Source organism: Pseudorca crassidens, chromosome 1 (genome assembly GCF_039906515.1).
Source record: "Pseudorca crassidens isolate mPseCra1 chromosome 1, mPseCra1.hap1, whole genome shotgun sequence".
NCBI classification, from domain to species: domain Eukaryota; kingdom Metazoa; phylum Chordata; class Mammalia; order Artiodactyla; family Delphinidae; genus Pseudorca; species Pseudorca crassidens.
Window position 1 is genome coordinate 106,202,238 of NC_090296.1, and position 15,105 is coordinate 106,217,342.

The window sequence follows — 15,105 nt, forward strand, 5'->3', positions numbered from 1 at the left end:
TGCTGTGACGTACAGCACTTAAGATCAAAACATCACAGAAATGAAGTACCAGCAATTAATTAAGTGAGGGCAGCGGTGTTTGTCCCCAGTGACCTGTCAGAGTAGATCTTTACCAGCTCTGGTCCTCCTAGAGTTCTCCTGCTTTTGCCACAGTCATGAGATACAAACTTAAGCATTTGGAAAAGGTGGTGCATAGTTCAAAGTTCAGAGCTGGAAGAGTTTTGGAGTCCCGCTAGACCAGTTTTCTTTGCTGGCAAGTCACGGAGAAGAACTTGCCTTGAACAAAGGGATGTGATTTTTATTCTTTTAGGTTCCAGCACTGCTGCAAGTGAATTAGGTACGGTTTCAGGAAGCGCAAGGTTATCCTATGGGCTTTGCCTGACATAGTAGACTGGGGACGTGGGATGTGGTGGTGACGGGAACAGGAGAGCCGCTCTGGAAAGGTTTGCCGATGGAGGCTTAAGTTAAATTTATTTGTAAACATAATGTGGTTTACCACACTATGAAGACATAGAGCAAAACGTATTATCGTTTTACAAATAGTCAAAACAGGACTAAGTGTCTCAACACATACGAGCTCCCATAGAGGCACACTCAGCCTGTGAAATTGCGAGCTGGGATTGGAGCAGACCCTGCCACTGGCAGCTGAGTGATAACCTGCGTGATCCATCCTCCTAAGACAGATGGACTCAGAATGTGCCCTGCAACTTGCAAACAGAGAAAATACCAAGTTCTAAACATCAAAACACAGCACAGCGTCCTTTATCTAGCATGTCAGGGTGCCAGGTAGGCCCACATCCAGCTTAAACCAGATCTGGTTTTCAGTATCCTTGCTCTTCCTGAGATGTCTGGGTGAATGAAAGATCACTGACTGCACGTGGAAGTGTTCTTTGCTTTACCAGAAGATTTAGGCAAATGTCTTTAGTCTCTTGTTCTCATCAGTACCTCGGTGGACCTCAGCTCCTCCATCCCCTGCGTCCGACTCAGCCTCTGCGTTTCCTTTGTTCCTCTTTTAAAAATCAGCTGTATTGAGATACTTAACATACAATTCAACTATTTAAAGTGCAAAACCAATGGTTTTTAGTATGTTCACAGAGTTCTTCAACCATCGCTACAGTTAATTTTAGAACATTTTCATCACCTCAAAAAGAAACCCTGTAGTTTTTTTTTTTACAAATTATGTATATAATTATATATATATCAATGTTTATTTATAAAACAGGATCATACTCTTCATACTATTTAACTTTTTATGTATCACATCATGACTTTTAAAAAATTTTTGTTGAAATAGTTGATTTACAATGTTGTGTTAGTTTCAGGTATACAGCAAAGTGATTCTGTTATATTCTTTTCCAGATTCTTTTCCATTATAGGTTGTTAAGAGAGATTGGGTATAGTTCCCTGTGCTATACAGTAGGTCCTCGTTGGTTATCTGTTTTGTATATAGTAGTGTGTATATTTTAATGCCAAACCCTGAACCCTTTAGCTGTCATCTCCCAACTTCTCATTCCCCTCAGCCCTACGCAACCACGAATCTATTTTCCATCTCTATATATTTGCCTATTGTAGACATTTTATATAAATGTCAATATGTGGCCTTTAATGAATGACTTCTATCACTTAGCATAATGTTTTCAAGCTTCATCCATGTTGTAGCATGTATCAGTACTTCATTCCTTTTTAGGGCCAAATAATAGTCCATTGTATGGACAGACCACGTTTTGTTTACCCGTTCACCAGTTGATGAGCATTTGGGTTGTTTCCACTTTTTGGCTACCTTGAATAATACTGCTGTGGAGTTTTTGCACAAGTTTTTGTGTGGCCATATGTTTTCATTTCTCTTAGGTACATACTTAGGAGTGGAATTCCTGGGTCTTATGATAACTCTGTTTAAACTTTTGAGGAACGTTCAAAATGTTTTCCAAAGTGGCTGCACCATTTTGCATTCTCACCAGCGGTGTGTGAGGGTTCTGATTTCTCTACATCCTCCCCAACACTATTATCTGTCTTTTTGATTATAGCCGTCCTGGTGGGTGTGAAGCGGCTTGTTATGGTTTTGATTTGCATTTCCCTAATAACTAATGATGTTGAGCATCTTCTCATGTGCTTGTTGGACTTTTGTGTATCTTCCTTGAAAGATGTCTATTCAGATCCTTTGCCCATTAAAAAAAACTGGGTTATCTTTTTATTATTGAGTTGAAGAATTCTTTATATATTCTAGATATGGGTCCTTTATGAGATATATGATTTGTAAATATTTTCTCTCATTCTTTGGGTTGTCTTTTCACCTTGTTGGTATCAGGAGCACAGAAGTTCTTGATTTTGATGAAGTCTAATTTATCTATTTTTTCTTTTGTCACTTATGCTTTTGGTATTGTATCTAAGAAGGCTTGCGTAACTCAAGCTCACGATATTTGCTCCAGTGTTTTCTTTTAGAAGAGATTTATAGTTGTAGATCTTACATTTAGGTCTATGATCCATTTTGAGTTAATTTTTGTGTGTGGTACAAAGAAAGGCTCTAATTTCATTCTTTTGCATTTGGATATCCAGTAGTCCCAGCACCATTTTGTTGAAGACTGTTCCTTTCCCCCTTGAATTATCTTGGCTCCCTTGTTGAGAATTAATTGACTGTAAATATTGGATTTATTTTTAGACGCCCAGTTCTATGCCATTGAACTACGTGTGTATCCTTATTTGAGTACCACTTGATAACTGTAGCTTTGTAGTCTCTTATCTCTTAATGGGAAAGTTAGGGCAGGAACGGACAATCTGGACTTTTCTCTTGCTTTCCCTGGTCTGACCAGTTACTGGATTCTTGAGATCCCTCCTCAGGTTTTCAACCACACTTTATATCTCCTCAGTCATCTTGCTGGTTTCGGTAGAAGATGATATGTCCAAACAATATTAGAGAAATCCCAGCTGTTGGGCACCATAGTGTTCTCCTAGCAATGCCCGCCAGCCTTGTTCTGACTCAGTAGCTTGACTCTGATGAGCTTTCCCAGATGGATAGAATTAAATGGAACATTTGGGTTGTGAAAAGATGCTCTGGTTTCTGAAACTCTCAGATTGGTTAAGTTCAGGATAACACAGCTTCCTGTACTATTACAAGATTTAAAGATCTTTCTGAAAGGCCATGCAAGCAAGTGATTTCGGCAGATAGCTCTCCCAAGTGGGCTGTGTCGTAGCCTTCGAAGCCAGATCTTGCCTTCCCTGGGCCTTCCTTTCCTTGAAGGCATCTGCAGCACTGTTTTGTGAGTGCTGGGTTTACTGGTTTTGACATCTTTGTCATAGTGGAGAAATAGAAGATGAGAGGTCTGCTGGGAGAGGTGGAATTCTGGACAAGGCCACTTACCATCACGTTTAATATGCTGAGTCAAAAATAAAACGCCTACGTGACATCTGGAATTAACAATAATCATCCTGTAATTGTTCCCATTCCTTTCTGTTACGGATTGTGTGCCGCACATGCTCGTTTTCAGATGGTAGTACCTAGAGCTCGCACCGGGAACTGTACCATAATTTAAGCAAATTTTCATTTCCATTTTGTGTTAGACATTAAAAAAAAAAACCCTGTAAGCAGAAATTGCCCTTCATCAAGAGCTTCTACTAAGAGGCCCTGCACATGGTGAGGGGTCAGGAAAGCGAACTCATCAGTGGTTATAAGAACAGGTTCTGGATTCGATCTGCCCGAATGCATTTTCTCCTGCCTGAACTTGGACGAGTTCTTCAGTCTACCCAAGCGCCAGTTTCTTTGTCTTTAAAATGGTGATAAGGATAGTATCCACCTCCTAGAGTTGTTAAAATGTTGAAATTTCATGTCAAGGACTTGACACAGGCAAGGGTCGGCAAAACTTTTCTGTAAAGAGCCAGATAGCAAATGTTTTAGGCTTTGGCCACAAGTCCTGACACAGCTTTTGTAGCACAAAAGTGGCTGTGGACGGGGTGCCCCCGAATGGGCGTGGCGGTGTTCCAGTAACACTTTATTTTTAGTAACAGGCTGTCGTGCGCTGATCCCTGCCTTAGCACGATGCCCGGCACGTAGTGGGTTTTAATAAATGCCAGCCATCCACGAAGTTGGGAGCTGCGCCTTGGCCCTGGTTCCCATGCTCACCTGTTCTGTGTCTTTAACAGAACATCGAGGTCCTGGCCAGTCGGAGCAGCACCGCAGAGCAAACCCAGGTCGGGCCTGAGATGCGTGCCAAGGCTCTGCAGGAAGAGAACGAGAAGCTGCGGGAAAGCATCCATGAGCTGGAGCGCACTGTCGCTCGGCTTCAGAGGCAGGTTGCTGACCTGCAAGGTGACGAGGCCAAAGCGAAGGAAATGCTCAAGAAGTACCAGGTGAGGCTCGCTGGACCCCGAGCCCAGGCTTGGCAGTGCCGGATCCTTCTTTCCTATGTGACGAAAAACACAGCGACTGGAGAAGCAGAAAGGGATTTATTATCATAATGGAGTAGGAAAGGTCAGGGCAAGTGTGATCATCTCCTCTCTGTAACCCATCGCTTCTGTTCCTCTCTGCATGGCACTAATGGGGGATGGGCTTCTAGAACGGGGCTGACGGAGTCACGGTGGGAGGCACAGGTACAGGCACGGGAGTCCCCGTTTGCCCAGACATCAGACGTGCTCAACCTCTTGACACTGAGCAGAGGCCTCCGGACACCCAAAAAGGCCATCTGGACACTACCGTTGGACCCATTCTCACTCGTGACTGTTTATTCTTTTTTTAACAGTTGGTTGACGGTTTCTGAAGTCACGCAAGTCTTAACAAACCAATTACCTGGTTTACCAGATCTCTAGAAGTGGGAGGCTGTTAGCAAGAGACACGTACTGACGGCTGTGAGAGATGGCAGCTGACGATAAAAAGGGACAGGAGAAATGTAAAGGGGAGGTGTATTCTCACAGAGCTTCCCCAGATGGTCATCCATCAGTATCACCTGAAAGGCTTTTCTAAAACTGTGTGCTTGAGTCCATTCAACACCTGTTGTTTCTGAAGCTCCAGTGCTAAGGGTGGATATTTGTATTTTCCCAAAAATCATCTCAGATGATTGATGGGGATGTTCACCTCTGGTTAAGTATGGAGCTGCAGACAGGCACACACATCTGTACGGCTGTTGTGTCCTGTCGTGGGCCCTTGACAGGTGCACTGTGACTGCAGCCTCTGCTGGCTGTGTCTGTGGATGCCCCCTGCATGCCTTTCATGCCACCAAGTCAGCTTCCTAGGCATAGCACACATCTGAGTGTACACTGACCCCGTGTTTCCTTGTAGGGAGAAACTCGGCAATTAGAGGAGGCCCTCGTGCATGCAAGAAAAGAAGAAAAAGAAGCAGCGTCAGCCAGAAGGGCCCTGGAGAGTGAGCTGGAAGATGCTCAGGTAAACTCTGAGGGCTGTTGTCTTTAATCCCCCACAGAGGAAGTTCGAGAAGCAAACTCGGAGGGACATGTGCAGATCGCCACTGGTCCTGTCCTTCCAGGCAGCTCCTTTCATAATAATAACCGTCCTGGACTTCAGACTATCTATCTAGACCAGTGGTTCTTAACTGGGGGACATTTGGCCATGTCTAGAGGTGGTTGGTTGTCACAACTGGGGAGCTCCCACTGGCGTCTAGCGGGTGGAGGCCAGGGATGCTGCTAAACCTGCTACAGTGCACAGGAGAGTCCCCACAGCAGTGAGTTACCCAAATGTCAGTAGTGCCAAGGTTGAGAGATCCTGCTCTAGACATTAAAGAGCCTGACAGCTTTCCAAAGATAAAACATGAATTGTGTGAGGAAGGCCGCCAGAATTGGTCCCCAAGGCAGTGTAACGTCAGCTCTGCGGCAGAAGCCAATTTCCTTTCTCCTCTGGGCCAATAGGCTCCTCAGAGTGCAGTCCTCCAAGATGGCTATTAAAAAGAGCAGGAGAAAGTCATTTCCTTGAAACTAGATAGCTATCTCTATTCAAAATAGGCAGGTTCCTGGAAAATTAGGTTTTCCCATTTGAAGGTTAGAAAGCCTGAAGTACATTCTTTAAAAAAAAAAAAGTCTGCACGGAGGTTCTAAATAGACTTTGCACAGTGACCTCAGTGTGATCCAGGTGTGTCCCTCCTTCTACCTGCTCTGGGGTTTTAAAGAACCAGCAGCATCAAGCATCCCTCAGGCGAGCTTACGAGGAGGTAAAAGTAAAAGCCGGTGCTTCTGAGCAGGTAGAGGAGGCTGTTCAAGTTTTCCCTTAGGACTTGCTTGTCTGTAAGGATAGGTCGGGGAGGGGCACGTGCAAAGTGTCAGGAGATAGCTCAGGATTCATAGTTTAAAATGCCTAATTGCAGCTTTCCTTTCATATACAGCTTCAACTCCTTGGGGCTAGAGGAGGGGAACCTGCTTGCACTAGGGTTCACTCAGGTCAGCCGCGACTCAGGAGCTCTCACCCCCGAATCTGCACCTTCTCTCTTGCTTTGGACAGAGACCTTGTTTTTGCATGCAGTAAAGCCCTGTCTTTTCCTCATTTTGGTGTCTGACTGTCCTTGCTTTGCATTTCTTTTTCTTTTTCTTTAAATCTAGGTCTTTGTTATTAACTCTTGTTTGGTTGATTTTGTGTGGATGGCAGTTTCACTGTGCTGCTGTTTAAGGCTTGTGATGGCTACAGCGCAGCAGCCAAAGTGCAGGGTTTAAATCTCTGAGCTAGTTGGGCACAGAAAGAGAGGAAAAACATTTGTACTCTTCGGGGGCAAAAGCGTGCGCCTTTGTGTCACGTCCACACCAGGCACTGGGTGCAGCTATTACAAGCTCTGTCTTTATCATCTTTTGGTCAAACCAGAAAGTTTCACACAGAAGGAAGTGGTTCAGCAGCTGTGAATCTGCAACTCAAAGCTAATTCAGCGGAGACAACAGATGATGGCCTCAAGGTCTAAAGATCTTAATGTAATCGCCACCCACCCCCCATCTCTGGCTCACCATCCTTGCCTTGGAAATTATCCCTGACCTGTTACTTTTTGTTCAGGCCTGTTTTCCCAGCGGTGCTGAGATGGGGAGGGTGCTTCGTGCAGTGCGTGGCTGTGCTAGCCACTGGCAACATAATCCAGCAAGAATTTTAAGAGGCTCCAACAGTCTCACCATCATTATCTCAATTATCTGGTCTCAAAAGCAGTGCTATGAGGGACTTCCCTGGCGGTCCAGTGGTTAAGACTTCGCCTTCCAATGCAGGGAGTGTGGGTTTGATCCCCATTCGGGGAGCTAAGATCCCACATGCCTTGCAGTCAAAAAACCAAAACATAGAACAGAAGCAGTGTTGCAACACATTCAATAAAGACTTTAAAAATGGTTCACATCAAAAAAAAATCTTCAAACAAAAAACAAAAAAAGTCGTGCTGTGAAAAGTGCACCATCACTCAAAAATACTTTGCTTTTTCTCAGTTTGGGAACCAGGCGGTCATTCCTTTAGTTCGATAACTTTTTCTGCATGCTTCTCCCAAAGCTGGCAACCGAAGGGAGCTTAACCCTTAGAGTAAGAGGAGAGAGTAGCCGGGTTTTTTTCCCCCTCACATAAGCATTTTACATTTCAAAATCTTTGTGCCTTTAGCAATCTGTTGCATCTTCGTGGATGATAAATGTATTTCTTTACATAGTGGCTGAAGACCATGTGAACTTAGGTCTGATTTATTATGACTCAGACAGAGACAGAGGTTCTTAAAGGGGATGCCGTTCTTGGTTTGCTTCAGCCCTACCACTTGGTTGAGGATTGTGCGCCGCTGTGTAGATCTACTTGAACTGCATTCATGGCAAAGACATCTCTGATTCCCTTGAGAACTGGCTTCTGCAGATGGGGAAGCCATAGTTCTTTCCTTCAGGGAGGGATAATGATATATTCCTCTGTATGCCTGCACCTCCCACCCTGTGTATTGAGGCGAGAGAAGAAGAAAGCCCCCATGCTTGTGTGGCACGGGCTCTGAGGAGACTGACTTCCTTCTGATCAAACCTCTCATTCCTTTCAGCACTTTGGCTCACCTGCCACTTGGTTATCGTTAATACCGGGACCTTGCTCAACCATATAGTGAAAGGCTTTGCACCCACTGAGATAATGGTCCCCAAGCTCAAGGGCACTCACTATACGTCCACCAACCTTGTGTTTTGGACTTTCCGACCTGATACATTTTCCTCAGATTTTTGTCCCAGTGTTAGTCAATGGCCTTGTCTGGCTGGTCTTGGAAATACGGTCACTGTAGCTATAGAGCATTTCACACCTAACTCCTAAATGCAAAGTTGCCAAGTTGGCTGCTTTTCCTGTGAATTTGGGACATACTTTCTCAGCGTGGACATATTGGAACATATTTCTTGAATCACTGAAGAGGCAGAGCATTATTTAAATAGCATTTCTAAACTTTAGAGTATGTTAGAATTATCTGAGGAACTTTCAGATGCAAATGTGTGGGCTCCACGCTAAGAAAAATTGTGATTCCATTAGAACAGGCTAGATTTTGCATTTTATGTAAGCAGTCCACCACCCTTGCCCGGTGATTCTGGTATAAGAAATCTTTAGATCACTTTTGGGGATAGGTGTTAATTCTCAACCACTGAGTTTTTATCATATGCCTAAGAGTGAATCTGGACTGTGAGGCATACTGAGATAGAAAATCTATTTCTTGCCTTTACAGATCTTACTACCCTGCAGTAGAGGCAAGCATGCAAGAAATGTTTTAAAAATAATTTAGCGAAATTACTATTCTAGGCAAATGTGTACGTTGGGACAGGGGGTGTTGGCCAGGCCCCAGGCTCAGAGTGGAGGAGTCTGGGGTGTCTCCAGTGACACAGGAGAGCAGAGCCAGTGTGGAGGGGTGGTAGGGGAGCCCTCCCCGAGCCAAGGGTGAAACAGAAGTGCACTCACCACGTGGAGGTTGAATGGAGCCGAGGCTGGCTTGTCTGCTGGGCTGGGGCCCCTGGGATTGGGATCCAGAAGGAAGAAAAAGAGAGGCTGGGGGATCTGCAGGGGCAGGGGTTGAGCTGGATCCTGGCGGTTCTATGGGAAGGTGTTGATGTCCTTCTGTATTTGTTTTTGTTCAAGAATTGACATTTTGAGATACATGTTCCTGAGAGCTTTCTCCCACATGAAGGAACCAACCATACCTTGCTTACCTTACCCTGTGTGCTGCTTTTTGCCCCCAACACCACTAAATCAACCACAGACACAAGTCCCAGGGGTTGACCCTCCCTCTGGTGTGTGTCCGGCTGGACCATGGTGAGACTCACTCCTGCTAATTGCCCCCCACTGAACTCCCGATTACCTTTCTTTAACCACCCTCTTTCCCCAGCTGCTTTTGTTGACATTGGTTCCCTGCAGCAATCAACTTCAGCAGCCCGGCTCTGCTGGCTGTTTCTTTGAGCGCAGCCCTCCACAGGTGGCTTTTTGGCCCCAGGCCATGTGGCTGGCCAGCAGAGCTGTTCCAAAGCTTTGCAAATCAGGAGTGCCTGAAGTGCTTTGTGAGTGTTTTCAAAACGCCTGAGTTGCTGCACGTGACAGCAGCTTGTAAACTGTTAAGCACTGTACAAATACAACCATTGTCCTTATACAGCCTCTGCAGGGACACAAGACTGAGTAGGTCCTAAGCAGTACTTGTACTAACCCACATTCAGCCCTCAGTGCCTGATAACATTTTTCTTATGATCTAGCTCCTGTTTGGGTCATGCTCCCCCATTCTGAGCTGTGCCCCTTCATGATATCCTTATGCCAAAGGCCTTAACACTCAGCTGTTTAAAGAAGCCACTATAATCTTCCAAAGATATTTTAGGATTTTCTTTTTAGAGTTGCATGATTTTTACGTAAAGGACATCAGTCTGTATAATGTTGTGAGATGAGAGCCTCAGAGGAACCCAGGGGAAACATCGCACCCAAGATGGTACATTTTTTAAGAAGTATTAGTATTTGGTGCTGATTCACTAAATAACCACTCGTTTGTGCTTTTCCTGACTAGTGTCTCTCCCGTTTAATACCTTCTGTCCATCAGGTTCATCAGCTTGTGGATTGCCAAATTCCTTTCCTTCTATGTGTGAGTCCAACCCATGGATTCTGTTGATTATAACTCCCCCTACCCAAGTGGACTCTTGGCCCATGGGATAATGTTCTTTTTTCTTACAGATTCATTTTTAGCTATTTTAATTGTGAGAATCATCTGCACAGCAGAGAAAATGCTCGAACATTAGGTGCAGTGCTATCTATCACAGGATGTCAATTGCCACATGGGTTTAAGTTTGTCTAATGTATAACTTTACCTCAGTTTTCAAGCATGAGTTCTGTCAGGTTTTTGGACACTATCCTGAATCACCACCTGCAGCAGCCTTGGCCGTTTTCTGTATTTCTGTAATGCGTCCTTCGTCTGCCCTTCATTCCTGCGTATGTCTCTGGTTAAATCAACTTTGCGTCTTGGTCCCTGGATTGCAGAGCCGACAATGTCCTTGGGTCTCTGTGATGGCTTTATTTTGATCCTTTTTGTTATCACTGATGTAGCAGGTCTGATTGCTTTGTGGTGTGGCTGTGAAACTCCCTCTGCCACCTGTTTCTGTGGCTGACCTGGTAGGTAGGTGATAGCACTGTCCTTTCCCTGCCATCTGCAGAGAAATCTGAGTCAGGCCACCCAGGAGCAGAGGCAGTTGTCTGAGAAGCTAAAAGACGAGACGAAGCAGAAGGAGCAGTTAAGGAGACTGAAGGGTGAAATGGAGAACGAGCGATGGCACCTTGACAAGACCATCGAGAAACTGCAGAAGGAGGTGAGGGGTAGGAAGAGGGGAGGGAGAGGAGGAGGGAGAGGGCGTGTGACCCAGCCCCCCCCCCCCCCCCCCCCCCCGTAAGGGCCTGATAGAGCTGAGGAGACCTGCAGTGTGTCTCAGCACACATGTGTCAGGGATTTGCAGCTCCCGGGAAGCAGCTCTTCGGACTTGTTGATAATCCCAGTCACAGGGGAACTGGTTTAGGAAATGCCCTCTGGATCCTGGGCCCAGCTCCTCTCAACAGCTGCCCGAAGAAGCCTGGCACGTCACTGCAGACTTCACAGATGTTACCTGAATCAAAACCTCTGTCTTTGTGCGTCATCTGTGTACTTGCACGTCTCTTTCTCGTGCAGGAGTATGAAAGGCAGTTTTGAAGCCCAGTAGTTGCTGCTCCTCTGCCCTAAAACACCCAGAAGGGAAAAGGCACAGAGCTGATGGAGCCACCCTGAGTAGCTGCCATTGTTTTGACACCTACTGTGTGCCAGTCATTTACCAGCTATTTTTCTTTTTTCTTTACATCTTTATTGGAGTATAACTGCTCTACAATGGCGTGTTAGTTTCTGCTTTATAACAAAGTGAGTCAGTTATACATACACATATGTCCCCATATCTCTTCCGTCTTGCATCTCCCTCCCTCCCACCCTCCCTATCCCACCCCTCTAGGTGGTCACAGAGCACTGAGCTGATCTCCCTGTGCTATGCGGCTGCTTCCCACTAGCTATCTACCTTACGTTTGGTAGTGTATATATGTCCATGCCTTTCTGTCACTTTGTCACAGCTCACCCTTGCCCCTCCCCATATCCTCAAGTCCGTTCTCTAGTAGGTCTGTGTCTTTATTCCTGTCTTACTGCTAGGTTCTTCATGACATTTTTTTCCCTTAAATTCCATATATATGCGTTAGCATACGGTATTTGTCTTTCTCTTTCTGACTTACTTCACTCTGTATGACAGACTCTAGGTCCATCCGCCTCACTACAAATAACTCAATTTCATTTCTTTTTATGGCTGAGTAATATTCCATTGTATATATGTGCCACATCTTCTTTATCCATTCATCTGATGATGGACACTTAGGTTGCTTCCATCTGCTGGCTATTGTAAATAGAGCTGCAGTGAACATCGTGGTACGTGACTCTTTTTGAATTATGGTTTTCTCAGGGTATATGCCCAGCAGTGTGATTGCTACCAGCTATTTTGTATCTAACTAGAATTCCGTCTCTATGTATCGTTTTAATCTTGACAACAGCCCTGCAAGGTAAAGATTATGGTTTCAGTATTTTTAAGGAGTACACTGCAGAGGCCCAGAGAGAGTAGGTAATGCCCCAGCCATGTAGCTGGTAAGTGGCAGAGCGAGGATGTGACCCAAGACCGTGGATCTAGCTCCAGAGGATGTGCTTGTTCACACCTCCATGCTGCTTCCAAGTTAGAGGAGACTAATCCTGGGCAGATCACGACCAGGTGCTTTGCAGTCTTTGGGGTGGGGTGCTCCAGAAGAAAGCAGAGGAGACGTGTTGAGCTGGGACGCACACCTAGCTCCCTGGCCCCAGATGGAGCATTACAGGGTGGGCTCTCACCCATGTCACTTCTTGCAGATGGCTGACATTGTTGAGGTGTCCCGCGCATCAACGCTGGAGCTCCAGAACCAGCTGGATGAATACAAGGAGAAAAATCGCAGGGAACTTGCAGAAATGCAAAGGCAGTTGAAGGAGAAAACTCTAGAGGCAGAGAAGTCCCGTCTGACTGCCGTGAAAATGCAGGATGAGGTAATGCCTGGCCAGAGCAGTTCCCGGTTTACCCGTGTTCAGAATATCCTTCGAGACTGCTTTGAAACTCTTCTAGGAGAGGCTTGGGGTAGATCCTTAAGACAGCGTGTGTGCTTGCTTCTCGGGATGGTTACTTTGGGGCAGATGGCATTCCAAGACACAGAGGACCCAGGGCCTCTGAGGTTACGTGGACACAGCTTTAGTTGGACCATTTTCGTGATTAATCCAAGATCTGCCTAAAAAGCTTAGCTGCCGTTGGTGGAGCACCAGTAGTGTGTCCAGCTGTGTCTAAGTGATTTATATGTATCATTGTTTTCATTTAATCTTAGAACAGGGATTATACTAACTAATTTTTCTTTTTGTTGCCATTCGTTTAAAATTGTACACATAGAGACTTTCATTGCCGTGGGAGTGGTGGGTAAGAGTTTCAGAACAACAATAATGGGGACAAACAGAAATCTTCAGGAATTTGTGAGTAGTGAAATTATTAAAACATATTCTTGGTTTTATATTTAAGAATAATAGGGCAGAGTAACCCAAATGTTAGCTTCCTTCAGTCTGGACTTCTGAAGAGCTGGGTGTAATAAAGGGAATGTTTTTGATTATTTTAATGGAAAGCTGAAGGCTGTAAAATGCAAGTACAGTGGAAGCTGATTTCTGCTCTGTCTCTTGCCAGCTGCATGACATTGAGCAAGTTACCCCAATTTTCTGAGCATCTGTTTCTCCCTCTTTAAAAGTATACAAAATAATAATGATTTAGTCATTAAATGAGGTAACATGTGAGACGATATGACAGAGGGTCTGTATATCCTGGACACTGATATTAGTTTTTTGTTTTTTTAATTCTAAAGCTTGCTTTTTTTTTTCATAAGCAGTGCCAAGAGCACTAAGATTCCACAGGAAAACACATTTTTCTTCAGAAAACAAACTTTTATTATCTTTGATGATCAAAGGAAGGTCGCCCATGAGTCAGCGCTGAAACTGTGTGAAAGAACAATGGATATTTATTACAGGCTTCTAGAATACTTCTGAAAGGACCCTGGTAACAGGTCCCCTCTGGTTTAGGGTCTTAGGATACAGGACTCCTAGTAAGAACTGAAACTAGCCTATCGACAGCACAGTTCTCTGGCCCTGAAGAAGAATCATTTCTACAGCAATTGGGTGGGAGGATTCTGATACTTGCCAGAATGCAAACGAACACCTGGTATCCTGTTTTGATTTCAGAAAATCAGTGTCACGGTGACCCCTGTAAAGTGCTTTCCCTTGGTTTTTGTGTAATTATTACTCTGCTAGAATCTTCGGGTAGGAAGGAACCTTAGAGACCCTCTAGTTAGATAAGGAAACTGAGATCCAGAGAGATTAGTTAAGGCCAGATAGAGACCAGTATTGTTTGTAAAAGGGCAGTAATTCCAAAAAGGATTCCTTATGATGAAAACAGAGACAGCACTTCCTAGATTTTTCTCAGCGGTCTAGCCCTGTGAGGCACTGTTTCCATTTGCATGGCAGAAACAGACACCTCATCAGTCTAGAAGGAAACTGCAGTCAGACACCACCCTAAGTCAGGATGGTGAAGTCATGGAGTCGTTTAAAACAAAAATGAATTAATAAGCCAGGGTCACTTGGGATCCTTGAGAAACTCAAGCTCAACTCTGTTCACCACCCTCCACCACATTTTGGTTGAGCTGAGTTAAAGCTCTCAGTAAATAAAAATGCTGCAAGGGTCCATCCACCCTAAGTGCTGTAGTACTGCCTCCTTTGCTTTGAGAGAAATAGGCATTTTACCTATTCTGCCTTTGGCATAGAGCTAGAAAAGTTCTGATGAAGGTCATCGTTAGAGAATTAAGACTTAGGGTTCACTGTTCAGTTTATTTTCTAAATCCCACTTAGCAAAGAGCAGCTTCAACTACTTAAAGGTAGCACTAGTAGGTTCAGAAGTTATTTACTAACTCATGATTCCAGATGCTGTACTATTCTCTTGTGCAGATCCTTAATGAATACTCTTGGTATGATAGAGCCCTCGATAGATGTTAGGAGGGATCTACTGGGCGTCGGAAGGTAGGAATGTGCTGGGCATTGGGGAAGGAAGGGTGAGCTGTACCATTACCTGTCAGTCTTTCTGACTCTATAACCCATGTTCTTTTGGGAGTATTACCTCATTTGAGTCTCACGACAGCTTTGTAAGGTAGGTTTTATATTTATCCCAATATTGCAAATCAGGAAACTGAAGCACAGAGAATTTTTTTTTAAAGACTTTTTTTTGGAGAGATTTTTTTTCACGCTCTGGAGTACCTCTGTATCCAAAGAATGTCTCGTCATCCTTTTTCCATGGGATGGTTTTCACTTTGTGCTTTCACTCAGTCACCACCAAAACCAGACTAGGGTCTTTATCTGGAGATGTCTTCTTTAAGACTGCTGTTTTCATAGAAATTTCAGGTGTTCCTATCAGCCTCCAGGAGAGGAACACAGTTCCTAGTCTTCCCTCTGGGCTTCCTAAAGTAGCCTAACCTATTGGGTCCCCAAAAAGAGTATCTTTGAGACTTCCCCAACTTTTCCATGAAGATCACCCCCAAAGGCTGGTACTCTTTCATGAAGTTTGCCACTTGCTATCATA

At 44.7% G+C, this 15,105-nt stretch overlaps 1 protein-coding gene across 3 annotated transcripts in view; it reads left to right on the top strand.

The window, feature by feature from the left end:
- The window catches only part of CGNL1 (cingulin like 1), a 155,807-nt gene that overhangs the window by 118,945 nt on the left and 21,757 nt on the right, over window positions 1–15,105 (top strand). For 2 of the 3 annotated variants that reach the window (XM_067748098.1, XM_067748108.1), the window contains 4 exons: window positions 4,135–4,341; window positions 5,267–5,371; window positions 10,579–10,731; window positions 12,324–12,494. In XM_067748098.1, the coding sequence (XP_067604199.1) occupies window positions 4,135–4,341; window positions 5,267–5,371; window positions 10,579–10,731; window positions 12,324–12,494 (636 nt within the window). The remainder of the gene's footprint in view (window positions 1–4,134; window positions 4,342–5,266; window positions 5,372–10,578; window positions 10,732–12,323; window positions 12,495–15,105) is intronic. The other variant, XM_067748116.1, reaches the window with a different exon arrangement.